An 18,867-nucleotide genomic window follows, 5' to 3' on the forward strand; every position below is an offset into this window, starting at 1 on the left:
TGTGCTTCTTCCATGGCTTGATTAGTTTCTTCCTCACCTAGGCATCTTAGAAGTACTTATTCAAAAAAGTGTCGGTAAAGTGTTCCTTTGTAGTAGAGGAAGCGAGGTGCCCGTTGACATATCTCAGAGCGGTGTTTAGGATCATCTGGAAGCTTTCCATGCTCCAAGTGGTCGATTAGCGGCTGTGTCCACTCTTTAGTGTCGATTGGAAGTACTGAGATGACATTTGTATCATCTAGTAGCATTTCAACGACTAGTAGGATCTACACGACCTAAAATGCCTACAAGGACGGCTGGCTTTCATTAGACGCTTCATCTCTAACCTCGCTAGACACTGTCAACCCTTAAGTCGACTCATGAAGAATGACGCTCCCATTCATATAGGATGACATCTTCCGCAATGCCTTCGAGAGCATAAAGTGATACCTGCAAGCCCAACTGCCTTAGGAGTACCCGTGCCTAAAAAACCATTCATCCTATACATTGTTGCACAAGAAGGTTCCGTTAGAGCACTCTTGGCATAAGAAAATGAAGACCAAAAGGAAAGACCACTTGATTACCTAAGTAGAACCCTCATTGGTGCCGAGCTCAACTACTCATCAACCGAGAAGATATGTCTTGCCTTAGTCTTTGGCTTCCAAAAACTTAGACACTACATGCATGTTTACACCATCCACTTGGTTGCCAAAGCTGACCTAGACAAATACGTCATGTCCAAGCCAATTTTGACAGGGTGACTAGCGAAATAGGCATTACTTCTTAATCAATACAAGATTATCTACATTCCAGCTAAAGTCGTCAAGGGACAAGCGCTAACAGACTTCCTTGGCGACCATCCAATCCCAGCCGATTGGAAAATCTCAGGCGACCTGCCTGACGATGAGGTATTCTATGTTAACATCTTCCCAACATGGACGATGTTCTTCGACGGATATGCAGAGGTGCCAGTTTGCCAAAGATGGGTCTTGATTCTGGCATGCTTTGAATGGCCTTGATCTTTGATTGGTCCACTTCAATGCCACGATGCTTGATAATGAAGCCAAGGAACTTCCCAGAAGTAACGCTAAATGCATACTTCAACGGGTTCATTTTGAGGCTGTAGTGTCAAAGTTTGTCGAACATTATCTATAAGTCATTTAAGTGATCAGATCTCTTCTTAGTCTTGACAACCACGTTGTTTATGTAACATTCTACATTTTTATGTAGAATGTCATTGAAGATTTTTTGCATTGCGCGCTGATATGTAGCTCTAACGTTTTTAAGACCAAAAGGCATTACCTTGTAGTAGTAGTAGATACCTTTTGGAGTGTGGAAGGCTGTTAATTTCTCGTCTTTGGGAGCCATGCGAATTTGATTGTATCCAGATGAGCCATCCATGAATGATAGCGCCTCGTGGCCAGTGGTTGCGTCCACCATGATTTCGATGATTGGCAAGGGAAAGTCATCATTTAGGCAAACATCGTTGAGATCTCGGAAGTCTACGCAACTTAGGGTATTGCACTTCTCGGATGAAGCCTGTTTTGATTAGCTTGTCAATCTCGGCCTCAATTTTTATGGGATGTGCTCGGATCGATAGCGTATTTGAGTTTGCTTTATTGATCGCGTTCCAGGCTTGACTGCAAGACAATGCACGACGATGATAGGGTCAAGGCCGGGCAACTTTCTTATAGGTCCAAAAAGAGACATCTTTGTACTCCAATAGCAGTTGGTAGTACTCTTCGACCTTGACCATACTTAGCAGTGTACTTACAAAGATAGGCTTTGGTTATTCGCTTGTGCCTAAGTTGAGCTCTTTGAGACCATCAACCATGGTTTGCCCCCCGCCTTCGAGTTGAGGTGGCATAGTAGTGACATCTTCCTTCGGGACTTCGTCTTCTTCATCTTGGATCGTGATGTGGAAGACGTCTTGGACCTTCTCTTCAATACCGTCCCCTTGTGCTTGTTGGCATGAAGATTGGCCGGTGTGGATAATGGTACACCTTCTTACTTCAGTGGTCTTTTTGTGTCCACCTCCAAGGTTGCTTTGCATTTCATCCTTGAAGGAATAGAGCTTCGAACATCGTCTTTTTCTGCTAGATCATCGAGCTTTTCTTCCTTCGGCGTTGTCTTCCTCTTTCTAGAAGGCTCATTGGTTTCTTCAAGTCTTTCTAAGGTCGACTGTCTTGGAGGAGAACTAGACATGTTGCTTTGTTTCTTGGGTTTTGACAACCTTTCGAAAATAGAGCTTTGAGGTGTTGGTGTGTTAAAACTTTTAAAGACAGAGGTTTGGTCTTGTCCACTAATGCGATCAAGTGCTAAACCCTAGGTTTTGAAGGGTTCAGTCAATCGAAGATTGATGTTCGAGGGGCATGTTTAGGCTTCTCTTGATTTTGTTCAATGCTCACGTTGATGTGTTAAGCGCTAACGTTCTTCGCTTTTCTTGAGATCTTCACAGGTGTATTTGGTGTGAAGCCAAGTCCAGCTTTGTTGTTGTTAACTCTGTAACCATGCTACTTTAACTTTTTTTGAGTCTCGATAAAGTCACGTTCTTTGTCGTTGACGGTGTTTGCGTTATTCTTTCCAAGATTTGAATAGAAGGAAATCGTACCAACCTTTGACACGAATTTGTAGGCGTTTGGGTTGAAACATTCTTCGAACTTCTTGGTTGGAAGAAAGCTTGGTTCTACCCTCTTTGGCAAGGGTTTTACAAAACCTTGTGGTGGTTTTGAAACTTTAATGTTGCCTAGCTGTGTCAGAGGTAACACTGCATTTATCTTGAGCAACTTTACATCGTCTTTGTGTAGCTATGTGACGGTTTTGCTTGCTCTAATTTTGAATGGGGATTGCCTATTCTTTTTTCTCGACATTAGGATTTATCGGAAGATTGATATGCTTGACCCTTTTAAGGGTGTCACACTCTCTTTGGTTGTTGTGGGCTTAGCAGACACATCGTCGTCTTTGCTTGAAGATAGCACGACTTCATTTTCTTGTTCTTTGGGCATGGCTTGCTATTCATTCTTTTTGGGTGCCGCTTTGCTTGTGGACTTGATCACTTTTGGAAGAGCTTCATGCACCATTTCTTCATCCATGTAGAACTTGGCGTCTGCAAAGTGTGATTTGCCTTCGGTGAATGGCTTGGTGTCGCCTTTTATCACCTTCACCTCTTCTCGGTAGAAATTTAAGCATTAGTGGAGGGTGGACAACACCACTCTATTCTCTTGGATCCAAGGCCTTCCCAAGAGCAAGATGTAGGAAGTTCTCAAGTCAATCACGTGGAATAGCGTGCTTAACTTGAGTTTGGCAATGGTCATTTCGACTCGGACCATGTTTATCGCTCTTTGTCATCCTTAGTTAAAACCTTGGATTAAAAGACGGCTTCGGGATAATTCATTTACCTTGATGTCGATTGCAGTCATTGTTGACTTTGGCATGATATTTATGGCCGAACCTCCATCCACAAGCATGTGGTTGACTTTGTGCTCCCTCACATACCCAGAGATGAAGAGAGGACGGCTGTGAGGCTTTGACCCTAGCAGCAAGTCTTTTTCAGTTAATGTGATTGTGTCATGGGCGGCACATCATGTGGCATATTCTTGTGGTCGAAGCTTCAAGCCTTCATCTTTGCTTTCTAGCACCTCGTGGTCGTCAGGACTTGCCAAGACCGCTACTAGTGCTTTTCACATATCCTTGGGCAATCGCAGTGTCTCATCGATGCTAAAGTGTGTTGGCAGGCTTTCTTTAGGCGTGAGATTTTTCTTTTCCTCTCCAACAATAACTTTGCCTTTTGAGGGCTCTTCTATCTCTATTTCTACCATGTGACATGCATCGGTAGTGCACTATTGGAAAAAGTCCTTCAAGAAGTACTCATGCAAAAAGATGGGAATGCGCGGCTCTTGCTCCATAGGTTCCCTAGCGTGCGTCGGCTTAGCAGCTTTTACGTTTCTCTTGGGCTTCCTATTGTTGCGACGATGGTGCTTTCTCTTTGTTCGACCTTTGGCTTTGCATCTTGTGGTCTTGGCTTCATTGTCTTCTTGTAGGTTACCAGTGTCCACCCCTCTTTATCGTTAGTAAGTGCATTTTGGTCACTTGCCTTCAGTGATGGTTGTGTAGAAGGTGCCATATGGCTTGAGGATAGACGAGAATAAGCATATGTTACTTGGAGAGGCATGGGATCGAATGATCCAAACACAATTGCAGTAGTGTGTGTTGCGGCTGTGTTTTCAAGGTCGAGTTCAATTCGCCCTTGTTGTGCCAGTTTCATGATGAGCTATTTGAGGATGAAGCACTTGCCAATAGGATGGCTCACAATATGATGATATTTGCAATACCTAGGATCATTAACGCGATTCATCTATTCTGGGCGTTTGCATTCAAGTAGCTCAATCACATTTTTCTCCAACAAGTAGTCTAAAAAAAAGGGTACGTCTTTTACTTCAGCTTCCTCAATGTGTTTTTTACCTATCTTGGGGTGCGAGAAGGCTCACCTCTTTTTATCTTCATTGCTTTGTTCTTGGAGGAGATCTTGACGGGCGTAAGGGAGGTCTTGATGGGGGTAGTGTTGACAACAAAAGCTGCTTTGGCGGGTTTCTTTCTAATCTTGTCTACTTTTGGAGTGAACACCTTGTCATTTTTAAAGTCGGTGGTTGGCTCTTTTTTCCCATGGTTGGTGATACTCAGCTCCATGTCATGTGAATGAGTCGCCAGTTCCTCAAATGTCATTGGCTTTTTGCCTTTAAGGATGTAGTGTAGCCCCTAATGCATGCCTTGAACGCACATCTCAAAGGCTAAGGTTTCAGAAAGCTGATCATTGCAATCTAGACTTAATGAATGCAATATGTTGATGTAGTGGACGACATGTTCATCCTTTCATTGCTTCGTACTCGTCAACTCTAGCATGCTTACGGTGCGGTGAGTTCTGTAGAAGCGGTTAAGGAATTCCCTTTCAAGCTGATCCCAGCTGTTGATAGACTTGGGCTCGAGGTCAGTATACCAGTAAAAAATGTTACCTTTTAGTGAGTACACGAACTGCTTGATGAGGTAGTCTCCCTCTGCCCCAACATTGTTGCAGGTTTCGATGACATGGGCAATATGTTGTTTAGGATTGCCCTTTCCATCGAATTATATGAACTTTGGCAGCTGATAACCCTTTGGCATCCTTAAAGAGCCAATCTTCTTGGAGTAGGGGTTTGAGTACAACATGGAGTCATGCGAGCTTCCTTGGTACTGCGCCTTGATGGTGCTAGTGATCATTTCCTGTATATGTTGGATAGAGAGGGATCCCCTGAGCGTTGTTGCTTGGTTCAGCTTCTCCTCCGCTTTCTCCACCAGAGGCTCTTCCTTTTCATCGGTTTCCTCATTTGGTGGATCAACCTTCGGGTCAGCTTTGTCTACGTGCTGCACCTCTAGACGGTTGATGAACGTAGCAATTTGTAAGTCATTCTCCTCCACAGTCTTTGTCAGCCTTGCAATTGCTTCACTCATTTGAGCCAGCTACTCCTCGATGGAAGTCGCGCCTTTAGTCATGACTTGCAACGTTACGGGACATGAGCTACTTGAGTCGGCGTCAGAAGTCAAAGACTCAGAGTACCTCCTCGAACTTTCTTTTCTTGGTGCCTTAATGAGGCCAGGGTGATCAGAGGTTCGTGCCTTGGGTGCTCTTGCTCCTTCAGCAGAGTTGATGGAGGGGTGGAAGGCACGACAGAGAGAGTTCTTGCCTTGCTTCGGGTTGTGACGCCCAAAGTGCCACCACTTGCGGCAAAGATGCCCTTGTTGTTCGTGTTGGTAGCGAGAATAACTTGATCCTTTCTTGATGCCATGTATGTTTCTTGTGTATTTGAAGACAGAGATGAGAGGCAGAGAAATCTCACTGGGCATGCCAAATTTGGAAACACGAAAATTATGTATCAAATGAAACGAGAACACGTGTATAAAGTAGATTTGTATTGATAAATTTGTAAGATTACAATCTCTGTTTGCAATTTTCTTCTAACTCAGTTCTCAAATTTGATGTAAATGTGTAGATTGTTGATCCAAGGGTCGCGATGACTTGATCTCGGACGAACTATTGAACGATTGCTTCAAGTTTTGAGCTTGAAACAATGTGTGGATAGTCTTCACCTCAGGTTTAGGGTTGCGGCAAAATGAGTGTTGATGTAGAATTTCGTTGATTCAAGGGTCTTGGCAACTTGATCTTGAATCGAACGCCGTTACAAGTTTTGAGTTTGCAACAAAGTCTTGAAGGAATCGGCACAAGGGCTTGTTGATTTTTTAAAGGAATGCTTCGACTTTGGTCGAAAGAAAGCTTTGGCTTTGGTTGTGCGTTCTTCGAAGAGAGCTTTGGCAACGTATTAGTCTTCAAAGATTTGACAGAGGTTCTTCTGAATGTGTAATTTTTGATCCTATGCTTGTGGGAGGAACTTGTTTGGTATGCGCATGACAAAACGGGAGAGTTGTTCTGTTCTGCGTTTGGTGCGCATGACGGAGAACAAAACCAAAAGACAAAGAAATCAAAACAAGCTCAATAGGAGGAGTGGAAGCAGACAAACAAAGGTGGATCTTTGGTTGCAAATGTTGAATTGGGTTGATCGATGCACTACAAAATACAAAGAAATCTAAACAAGTAAATCAGAAAAGAATACAAAGAAATCGAAGCACTACAAAATACAAAGAAATTTAGCCGAACTAGGAACTAGGTGTTAATGAAATCGAAACAAGCAAATTAGAAAAGAATAATAATGCCACTTCAAATTTACATCAAAATTAATTGAAGGACCTTCTGGAAGCAATTTTTTTATTTGCAGTTGTAGATGCAATATTGGGCAGATCGAAACACTACAAAATACAAAGAAACAGAGATTGAGAGACTACACAATCACAATCAAATCGAACCTGGAATGGAGATGCAGAGTTGAAGTTCGCAGAGAGGCTATACAGAAGAGGATGAGGAGGAAGGTTGCGAAGGGGAGATGTAGAGCTGAAGAAGTTCATAGCCGCAGAGAAGAGAAGATGATAGTTAAGGTTTGTTGTATGATTTAGATGGTGTAAATATTGAAAAAGACAAGAGGTATTTTTATCTTAAAATGTTATAAATTTGTGTTCCACGGAGGTGGAACATCACCCAAAACTTGTTCCGTTCCACATACCAAACAGTACCTAGGAGAGCTGCTCGATTATACGTCTTTAAATTATTTTTTTTGGAAGGTAAAATTAATTACCAACATAGAAAATATAAGTGAAACATAGAGCAAAACTATGGATCTCCAAAGCAGTAGAAACAAATAGCTCAACACAAGGTTTGGAGCCCAAACATAAAAACACAAAGTGAAAAACCCTAGCAGCCAACTATCTTTGCCGCCGCCGCCGTAGCATCATCTACTCCGCATGAACCAGCACCCCAAAGACACTTGAAATCCAAGCACGGAGGGCCCCAGAAACGAACAAGGAAAAAGCTCTATCATCCTCGATCAAGCAGCACACAAATCCGAACAACAAAGTGTACAAAACCTATGGGAATAAACATCCCACAAACAACAATGCCAAAATAGGCACGCACAAGGAAGGTGGTGGTGTGAACACTCGCGGGAACTCTTCACACATTTTAGTAAAACCGTGAAATGCGGTGGAAATAGACGGTTTTAGATCCAAAACCTTGCGGGGTCAAATGATGCTTGAGTGAACTGTAGAGTTAGATGATGAATTGAATGTAAACAGGGAGGTGAGAAAACAGTAGGGAGAAAAGTAAAAAGAAAGGCTAGAATTGAGGGCTTTTCGATGTAGAAATCAGGGTTTTAAAACGACAGTAATAGAGGTTTTGGGACAAAGAAAATTAAGTCAGAGAACATGGGCTACCACTGAAACTGAGAGAGGAAGAACAAAAAACAAAATTAAAGCATAAACGAAACGGAAAGGGGCTGCCACCGGCCCTAACCACGGCGAGGGTTGGCGGCTGAAGGATTTTTCAGATCTGGAAAAATCATACAGAGGTCTCTCAAAAGGAAAGAAAGTCTCTCACAACAAGAGAAAGCTAATATCATATGTCTTTACTTTAGGTTATGTTTGGGTGTGGATTCTAAGTTCCAAGAGATTGAGATCAAGCTTGCTAGTAAGGAATGGTTAACAAAATATTGACAAGAAGGATCAGAAAATTTACCATATGAGCATTTTAAGACATGTAAAAGTGATTTGTAAATGACTCATTCCAAGTAGGGATTTGCAAATTCCTCACACATGTCATTGTAACACTCATATGAGGATTTTCTAACTCCTCTTATTAGCATATTATGATCCAATTCTTACAGCTTGACCTCAAGTATTGAGACTTGAAAATACCTCATCCATACATAGATAACTTCAACAAAAGATGAACTTCAAAGGCAAGGTGGGCACAAAGAGGTTTGGGGAAGTTTAACATATTTAATTTTTCAAAACCTCAATTTCTTGTTAAACAGATGAACAATATAATACTAGTTCATAACTTTATTTAGAAACACAAAACTTACTACATTGGTGACACACATTTTAAAAGTGTGTACACTACAACATATCAGCTCATTTACCACGACAATTTTATTAGGGGCTTTGTAAGCCCATTATTAAAAGTACAAATTCACCACGGGCATAATAAGCATGTGATGATTAACGACTTTTGATCACAGACAAATTTTAGTCCGTTGTAAAATAATAGTAGGGTAAAGTACAAAAAACTACCTAAACTATTGGTGTCATTACACTTTCATACCTCATCTTTTAAAATTGACAATGTCATACCGCATCTTACGAATTTGTGACAATGTTATACCTCCGTCAGTTTTTCTGTTAATTTCTCTGTTAAATGCTGACGTGGCCCGACATGTGTCCCACTCACTAATCCAGCTGGATTAAAAAAAATAATTAAATATATTTTTAATAATTAAATATTAAAAAATTAAGAATAAAAAAAAAATCCTAGGGGTGCGGCATCTCTTTTCCTTCTCCCGCACCAATTTCAATTGTTTTTGTTCTTCTTTCCTTCTTCTTCTTCTTCTTTTTCTTCTTCTCCTGGGCCGAAATTGGATTTGTCACTTTTTTTTTTGTTTTCAATTTTTTTTGTTCTTCTCTCTTCTCCTTCTTCATCATCATCATCTTCTTCTTCTCCTGGGCCGAAATTGGATTTGTCACTTTTTTTTTTCGTTTTCAATTTTTTTTGTTCTTCTCTCTCCTTCTTCTTCTTCTTCATCATCTTCTTCTTCTCCTGGCCGAAACTGGATTTGTCACTTTTTTTTTTTCGTTTTCAATTTTTTTTGTTCTTTTCTCTCCTTCTTCTTCTTCTTCTTCTTCTTCTTCTCCTGGGGTCGAAACTAGATTTGTCACTTTTTTTTGTTCTTCCCTCTCCTTCTTCTTCTTCTTCTTCTTCTCCTGGGTGGAAATTGGATTTGTCACTTTTTTTTTTCTTTTTTGTTCTTCTTCTCTCTCCTTCTTATTATTCTTCTTCTTTTTCTTCTTAGGCCGAAACTGGGTATGAATTTTTTTTTCTTTTTGTTTTTTGTTTTTTGTTTTTTTGTTTGTTTCTAGGTTGCAAGTAGAGGAAAAAGGGGACGAAGATGAAGATGGGGAGGAGATAGAGAGGGTTCTTCTTCTTCTTCTTGGGTCGAAACTGGGTTCGATTTTTTTTTTTTGTTTTTGGGTTGCAGGTAGAGGGAAAAGGGGAGGAAGATGAAGATGGGGGAGGAGAGATGAGTGCGCATTGGGTTGGGGGGGACGATATGGGTTGGCAGAGTGAGGGAGTGGCGAGAAAGGGGGGAGAGAGAGAGAGAGGACAGAGAGGGTGGTGGAGGACGGGTGGGAAGGGGTTTTGAGTTGCAGAGAAGAGAGAGTGGCGAGAAAGGGGGGAGAGAGAAAGGAGAGAATGAGAGAGATTATATATATATATATATATTTATTATTAAAATTATATTTTATTATTTTTTAATCCAATTGGATTAGTGAGTGGGACACGTGTCAGGTCACGTCAGTATTTAACAGAGAAATTAACAGAAAAACTGACGGAGGTATGACATTATCACAAATTCGTAAAATGCAGTATGACATTTTCAATTTTAAAAGATGATGTATGAAAGTGTCGTGACACCAATAATTGAGGTAATTTTTTGTACTTTACCCATAATAGTAAATAACCACGAACAATGTTGCACATTGTAAATATACCAAGTCACCACGAACAATACTCGTGATCAATATTGTTAATATCCACATCACTTTTCTTCCATCTACGTCTACCACAGGCAATACTCGTAATCAATATTATTAATATCCACAACGCTTTTCTTTCGTCTATTACGGACATTATGTGTGATAGAATCATTTATACTTGATTGAAAATAAACACTTAGAGAAGGCGGCAAACCAAAATTTTGAACATCTTTAAAATTGAAATTTTCACACAACTCCCGCACAGTTCTCAAAGGATATAAGAAGTGAAACGGTTAATCTCATCAATCAAACGCTCGTCTCTCCAGTTCGAAGAATAATCGAGGTCAACCAGATTGTCTTCTCCCTCCTGTCCATCCTAGTTCGAAGAAGAACCAAGGTCGAGCTTCACGTTTCGGTGAACTCTCTCAACACTCTCCTTTTCTTTTAGATCTTACTTTTTTAAATCCTGAATGTAAAGGTGAGCAAAAGATTGAGCGATTTCATCACTTTTGCAACAAAAAAAGAAAGGAAAAGGTGATGATTTCAATCCCAAATACCCTCCTTATGTCACGTTGCAATCTTCAATTTATTTTTTTTGTTTTCTCTGCGATTTCACGTTGCTCTCTTCATAAAATATGCAGGCATGAACACATCTAGAACATGGGTTGAGTGAGTCGGGATTTTTCATATTTCAAAATTTCGTTTTATGGAGAAAGGGTTCAGCAATTTGGGATTTTTTTTTCATCCAAATTTGTGTTTCCTAGAGAATGATATTGTGTTGTAAGTTCTTATATTCTGAGATGGGTATTTCTTTGCTCTCTTGAAGAAATTTGTTTATGTTTTTTGAGTGACGGGTGAGGTTTTTTCAATCCCCATTGTCAACAAATACTTTCATTGCTAATAATGTCATTCTTTAAGAAAAATACTTTCATATGCTAAGATTGTCATTCTTGATTTTTTCAATTTTTAGGATAAAAATCAACTAGCTTTTGGACGTACATTTTGGTCACTTGCATTAGTCTATAGTAATTTTAATTACTATTTTCACAATTTGTTACGTTCCATTGCTTTCTAGTATTGTTGTTTGACTTCAAGTTCAAGTGGTATGCTCAAAAGTAGCCTTATGTAATTTGATATTGTTGTGGTTGACTTGCTTTTTAAAGGTTCGTTTGATGAGAGCTTACATATCAAAATTAGATGTTTTGGTTACTCTCTTTTCATTAGTTTTCTGATTGTATTCATTGACCAATACTCTGCTTTGATTTTTGAAAATAGAAGGTTATCATCTCTGCTTCTAGGGAGATGCAAAGAAGGTTATCGGTTATACTCTGCTTCTAGGAAGTATGCTCCCTTGTTTGTTGTGGGGGTGAACGAAAAGGAATACAAGCTAGGCATCCACATTCTTTCCTTTGCCCCAAGTTTCAATGTATAAATGGAAACTAAATAATATATACTATTTAAAAGTAAAGACTCACTCACAGTTACTTATGATGTTACATCCGTTCAAGCTAGGAAGTTAGAGTCTTCGATAGTAATCGCACCTAAACATAATATTGGAATCCATTAATAAAACTCAATTAAAACATTTGAATTTGGAGAAACAAACGGTGGATTCGGAATCAGCGCGTCAAATTACGCTAAGAGGGGTTTTAGACAAATTTTGTAAAAAGCCAACAAAAAGCTCAATGGTTAACCTTAAAAAGTTAATTGAGACGCTTCAGTGGTCAATTATGTTAAAATTTTGAAATTTCACTAAATAAATGTCAAAAACGAACTCAGGATGTCAAAATTAGCCTAGGAAGGTTTATAAGAAATTTTCAAAAAGTCAACACAAGGAATATTTTAGGATCCATTTTGAAATTGGGTCGAGTTTGGTAACGTCCTAAAGTTTTGGGTCGGTTGGCAAAAGGTTTGGACTAAAGTGTATGGGCCGGGTTTTGGGCTTAAGGTTTCCCCTCTATTTTTTTTCCTTTCTTCTCCGGTCAGTTACCGTTGCAACCATTGGGATTCTACCCAGCTCCGACCACACTAAATCTTAACTAAACCTAGCCTTCCAATATATCAAAGTGAAGATCGAGGAACAAGGATTTGAAAAGTACTATTGGTTTCCTCGGTCGTGGTCGGATCTCGCTGAAAAATGGCTTGAAGAGGTCGTGTTTTCACCGGAAAACTAGTGAGAGTTTCTCTCGAATTGATATGCACCAAAACTTCGACATTTCTCTCAAATAAACCAAGAATCATGTACAAAACAATGATTTAAGATGATTGTCTTTGATTTCAAAGCTTACCTTAGTTGGAATCATCGAAAATTTGTCGTTGGTTTGTCGGAGGAACACAGTATAGTGACCTCCGTCATTGTCGGGGTTTTAAGGTTTTGGTTCGGGTTTGAGACAAGGAAGAAGGCAACGATGGTGGTGATGAAGTTTATCATAGAGAGTGGTGGTGGTGGTGGTCTGGCGAGTTTCATAGAGAGAGGGAAAGTTAAGAGTGAGAGAGAGAATGAGAGGCTTGAGGGAAGAAAGGGCCGAGAGGGAAAGGTAAGGGATGAGAGAGAAAGAATCATGATGGTCAACAATGGTCCATGATTGGTCCTGATGGTGGTGCTCGCCATTCTAGTGAGAGGGTGTAGTGTGATCTCTGCGTTTGCGGAAAGAAAGGGGGAGATAAAGTTGAGAGAAAGATAGAGTGTGAAGAGAGAGAAAGAGAGAAGGAAAGTGACTAATGAGAGAGAGACTGAGAAAGTGGGAGACAAGGAAGAAAAGGAGAAATGGGACGTGGGCCCCACTTGGCACACAACTCAAAATCACCAATGAAAATACAGAAAAATATATCCTGTAACGTGAATTTACCAAAACGCCCATCACACTACGTAGTTTGTAAAATTTTCGTCATAACTCCAAATTCAATTTCGTTTACGCTTATGCTTTCGTTTCATCGTGTACTATGCAAATACGCCAAAAGAATATGTCATATGTGACACGCCCGACCCTGATATTCTCCCAAACACTAGGGTATGCATGTGCTGGTCGACACCTGAAAGGGACGAAGCCATATTAGAATGTATAAGAAATAATAAATATAGACAATACTTATAAATTTAAATACAATGATTATGCGATTAGGAATATGTTCAGAGCATACAACTACATTAGAACACTAAAGAGAAATAATATAAATTTGAATGAACAAAGAGTGGGTTCTACACTGAAAGGACTCGAAGATGTCGATGTGGAAGTGCCTTGACGTTGGGATTGTATGCCTCGATTCTAAGTCCTGAGAGGGCGCAAAACAAACATGAGTGGACCAAGTTGATATATATATACTGCAATAGTTATCAACATACTAACCCTTAAAGTTTTATGAAAACTCAACAACATAATATGTGATAAGTTTTTCGAAACCCTAGCATGCCATAAAAACTTTCATAAAACATATATCGTATATAGTGTGCTAACTAGTTGTATCAGTATTGTCCAAAGGCATATAAAACTCTTCATTTAGAACACTTCCTTCAAAGATATCAATGGCCCGTAGGCTCCTACAACACTCAACCCGAAGGTCAATGTAAGTATCATCACTTGCAGGCTCTTACAACACCCAACTCGAAGGTCAATATAAGTATCATTACCCGTAGGCAGAATAGTGACCACTAGATAAGCACAAAACATTGAATATACTATTTCCAAACATAGGTACATATATCTCAAAAATATCTTCATAGCATATAGTCATCCATCATATGTACTATAAAGATGTGTGTAAAAACATGTTCATAAATAGTATATAGTCATCCATCATATATACTACAAAAAATATAAGTTTGGTAAAATATGATATTCCAAAATATTCGCAGTAAAGCATGATATAGCATAAGTGTAAATCTAATTTACTCATAAAACGTAACCATTAAATCATGCTTTTCAAGTATGCATTTCTACTATTAAAACATACATTTTGGAAGAGGTCCACTCACAGATACTTCACTGTCGAAAAGACACGCAACCTAGCGAAGAAGGGAACTCCCCAATAAATGCACCTAAGCACATAAATGGTCCAATTAATAAAATGATATTCAAACGATTGAATTTGAGAAAACGGACATTAAAAACAGATTCAAGATATTGAAATTAGCCTAGGAGGTGTCCCAGAGAAAACCCGAAAAAGTCAACAAAAGTTAACGTTAATGGGTCAACGGTCAACGGTCAGCGTTGATCGGAAATCAATGGTCATATGGGTTGGGTCAACGGGGTCGGGTCAATGCCGATTTTGGGCTTGAAGGGATGAACCAGGTTAGGCTAAAGGGTCAATGGTTGGGCCAAGTTTAAGGATTGGGCTTGAGTTAAGGTTAAGGAATTAGGCCTGGGTAAATGGATTCATGAATTTGGACCTAAATTAGGCTTGGGCTGGGTTATAACATTGGGCTAATGGGTTTGGGCTCAGTTAGTTGGATTACATGGCTCAATGGTTTGGGCCGAGTATTGCATTGGGTTGGGTTAGTGGACTGGTTACATGGATCCAATTTTCAGTTCACGGGTTGGGTCGACCTGGCTAGATTCGTGGGTTACTAGACCTAACTAGGAAGAAGGCCAGATTTTTTGCTGGGAAATTGTCGAGCTTCGATCAAGCACAAAACTCAACTAAATCTTACAAACCTATATATCAAATTGAAGCTCGGGAGACAAGGAATTGAACTATACCTATTGGAGGCCGTGATATGGCCTAAGTTGGCCGGAAATGGGCTCGAGAGTCGTCGTATTCATGCCCGAAATCTGGGAAATTATTTCTGAGTTATTTCTGTGCTATATCATTAGCATATTCTAGGTTAGAATTAGGCCATAAGGACAAAAAATGAGGGGATTTCAAGTGTCCCGAGGCTTACCCAAATCAGAGGGGTGAGAAACCTCGCCGAAGTTCCTCATACTATACCGAAGCTTGGTGATTCTTGCGTTTTCGTCAAGTTTCAAGGATGCAAGAAAGGAACCGGAGGATGGTGGTTATGTGTGAGTATGTAAGTGTGGGTGTGTGTGTGTGTAGGAGTGTGTCGGAGAGGAACGGAGATAGTCGACAGAGGTGGAGGGTGAGAAAGAGAGAGAGAGAGAGAGAGAGAGAGAGAAGAGAGAACCATGAAAGGTGAGGGAGAGAGATAGAAGGGTGGGTCGGGGGACAACCCAAAAGTAAGTGGGCCCTTTTGGGCACACCTATTAAGGCATAAACCAATATTTGAAACAATTATCCTCTTACCAAAATGAAATACAACTTTGCCTTTTTCGTTTCAATGAATCTGGGATGGGTTATTACAATACGTCTCTCTAAATAATGGTCAACGAAAGTCAAAATCCCTACCTCTAGGGGTATTTTTGTCAATTCACACTTTTAAAATTTATAAAATCGTAGAATTAGGGACAGGTTGTCATACAATGTCCGTGGTGGATTGCAATCTACCACGGACATCCATTGTGATAGATGAACTGTTTTTTTCTAGTGGTAAGTAATGTGGTCAATTTTGTGTGTCTGAATAGCATGGCTTATTTATAATTAGTACTACCAATTACCTTGTAAAATGTGTTGATTTACAAGAAAGATGAGGAAGATAGAGTTGTGGTGCATGAAATGGTAGGGTCATTGGGGTCGCGACGGTAAAGGTTGTGGTTGAGGGAGATATAGATATGGACGGAGGTGGTAGGGGCGGGTGATAAAGGGTTGCAGAGAGGAGGTGGCAATGGCCCGGTGGGCCGTGGCAAGTTATTTATTATTATTTTTTAATTAGTTATTTTTTTTTCTTCAATCAGTATTTTAATTTTTGAATACTGCTATGTAAGCTAAATAATAGTTTATGTAATGTAGTTAACAGAATAGAGTAAAATAAGACACAAAGAATGAGTACAAGTGGTAAAGTTGAGACGTAATAGAGTGTAAAGGGTAAAGTGAGATTGTGTGAAGAGTACAAGTGTCATTGCTAAAGGAGATAATTGCAACAATGGTCCCTAAACATTAGCTTAATTGAACTAAAAATTCATAAGTATTGGTCCTTGAACTTGTTATAATGTGGATCAATGACCCTTTTGGCTAATTTTGTTTAGAACTTCCATCCAAAATAAAGAGTTTAAAGAGGCAAATAATGGATAGAAGTTCTAATGGAGCCAAAAGGATCATTGCTCCATATTATAACAAGTTCAATGACCAATATTCACGCATTTTAGTTCAAAGACCAAAGCTCCTATTGGACCAAAATTCAGGACCATTGTTCCTATTTTCTATTGCTAAATATAAGTCAAAATTCTAAGAATTTGAATAGAGGGGCAAAAGCCCTTTTGAGCCTCTAAAAAAGGCATTTCTTAAATTTCCCATTTTTAAATGGTGATGCTATATACACACATCCATTTTTACCTCTCACATACCTCTCTCAATTTTTTATCGTTGGATCGAATGAATTGAAGAACTTAAAGATTAAGTATTTTGTGTTTCGCATTTGAAGTTTTTAAGATTTAGAGTTTAAAGTTCAGATGCAAGTGTAAAACAAATCTTGATATGTATCAGATGCCCCATTTGAATAGGAGCTTCAGCTTTCATTTTCTATTTACGCCATTTGTGTTTTTCCCCTGATTTGGTCATCGAGTAATTGTTTCGATGTTGTGCAGGCTGTGCCACTATTCCTTTCGGAGATTGCACCCACAACAATACGCGGAGGACTCAACCTACTTTTCCAGCTTAATGTAACCATTGGAATTCTTTTTGCCACGCTTGTCAATTATGGTGCCGCTAAGTATGTCCCCTTGTCGGTTTGGAAGAGTAATACTATGTATGAAGAATATCAACAAATGAAATTAGGTCTCATTGCGCTTTACCACCATCCACTATAATTAATATGTAATTATATGTTCTGCCAAATACATAATTAAAGGGGGATGGGGTTGGAGGGTATCGTTGAGTTTGGCTGGCGTTCCTGCACTCTTGCTATCCTTGGGGTCTCTCATTGTGGTAGACACTCCTAGCAGTTTGATACAACGTGGTAGGTTGGATGACGGAAGAGCAGCACTTAAAAGGATCAGGGGCACCAAAAATGTTGAAGCAGAGTTCTTGGAGATACTGGAGGCAAGTCGTGCTGCCAAAGAAATAAAGCACCCCTTTAGGAATATCCTTAAATGGAAGAATCGCCCCCCGCGGGTGATTGCAATAGCAATGCAGGTCAATATATACACACATACATTGGTTACTACGACTGAAAAGTAGTAGTGTAATGTTAACATTAATGAATTCCAATGTTTGCCATACAGATCTTCCATCTGTTCACAGGCATGAATGCAATTGTTTTCTATGCTCCTATTTTATTTGCGTCCATGGGTTTAGGCAATTGATCTCTCTAATAGCTTATCTTATGGTTTGGCAATTGTGGTGATGTGCACTTTCGCCTCCGCCTTTGCGTGGTCTTGGGTGTTGGGAAAGATGATAGTTCATAGGAGTCAAAATAATACTTTGACAGTCCTAGAATCTAATTTTTCCCACTCTTGTGTTATTAAAATGAACTCTGCCTGTGTAAGTTTATCTTACATTGCCGGTCCCAAGTCCGGATAAAGGAGGAGGGGGAGGGCGTCAGGTAGTCGACAGCCGGCACTCCTCGGTTACGTCGAATCCTTATGAAAATGAATCCAAAACGAAATCGCTCTAAAGCTAGGGCGTCACCCGTAAGTGGCGTGCTGTGTGGCTCGAGCACAGTGATAAGTGAGCAAGGGTTGCTGTATCTCCATCGGCACCCGAATGCAGTGTTAAATGAGCAAGGGGCCATAGAAACTTCTTTTCGAACAACTCCACTCAAAGTTGTTTGGGAGCATATGCTCTTATCAACTTTACACAGGACACACAAAAGAAGTACTTTGATCCTATTAGACGGGGGAGGGTGAAGAAGTTAGGACAGAAGGGTAGAGTTCAAGAGAGTAGAATGTGTTTAGGAACGTGGAATATAGGAACCTTAACGGGAAAATCTATGGAAGTAGTGGAAGTTATGGTGAGGAGAATGATAAATATTATGTGCCTACAAGAAACTAAGTGGGTTGGTCTTAAGGCAAAGGATCTAGAAAACTCAGGGTTTAAACTTTGGTATTCGAGCACAAATAGAATGAGAAATGGTGTTGGCATCATCGTGGACAAGACCTTGACACAAGATGTTGTAGATGTCAAGAGGGTAGGAGATAGAATCATGGCAATCAAGATTGTAATAGGACAAGAACTCATCAATGTGATTAGTGCGTACGCACCTCAAGTAGGGTTGGATACGAGTTCGAAGGAGAAATTTTGGGAAGACCTTGGAGACTTGGTGCAAGGAATTGCTCAGACGGAGAAGTTATTTATAGGAGGAGATTTAAATGGACACGTGGGCAGGGAGACAGACAACTATGGAGGTTTTCATAGTGGCCATGGTTTTGGGGAGATAAACGAGGATGGGGAAGCTATCTTGGATTTTGCAATGACATATGATCTCTTCTTAGCCAACACATTCTTTAAGAAGAGAGAAGAACATGTGATCACCTACAAGAGTGGGTCGTCAAAAACACAAATAGATTTTCTTCTAATGAGGAAAAGGGATCATATAACTTGTAAGGATTGCAAAGTTATACCGGGAGAAAACTTGGCTAATCAACATCGCTTGTTGGTGATGGATGTACATATCAAAAGAGTGAGAAAAAAGAACAAGACTTGGAAGTGCCCAAGGACTAGATGGTGGAA

At 39.9% G+C, this 18,867-nt stretch overlaps 1 protein-coding gene and 1 long non-coding RNA gene across 2 annotated transcripts; both read left to right on the plus strand.

Moving 5' to 3' along the window:
• The first annotated feature begins 10,485 nt into the window (after positions 1-10,485).
• LOC126606723 (uncharacterized) lies at positions 10,486-11,614 on the plus strand. Its single transcript, XR_007617344.1, has 2 exons — positions 10,486-10,561; positions 11,422-11,614. It is a non-coding gene; the product is annotated as an uncharacterized LOC126606723 (long non-coding RNA).
• Positions 11,615-12,554: 940 nt separating this feature from the next.
• On the plus strand, positions 12,555-18,739 carry LOC126609148 (uncharacterized; the record flags this gene model as incomplete). The annotated part of the gene is made up of 5 exons (XM_050277143.1): positions 12,555-12,683; positions 16,785-16,909; positions 17,160-17,331; positions 17,494-17,570; positions 17,938-18,739. Coding segments are annotated over exons 1-5 (1,305 nt in total), but the record flags the coding sequence as incomplete, so codon positions are not given.
• Between the last annotated feature and the right edge of the window lie 128 nt (positions 18,740-18,867).

Source organism: Malus sylvestris, chromosome 16 (assembly GCF_916048215.2).
Source record: "Malus sylvestris chromosome 16, drMalSylv7.2, whole genome shotgun sequence".
NCBI classification, from domain to species: Eukaryota; Viridiplantae; Streptophyta; class Magnoliopsida; order Rosales; family Rosaceae; genus Malus; species Malus sylvestris.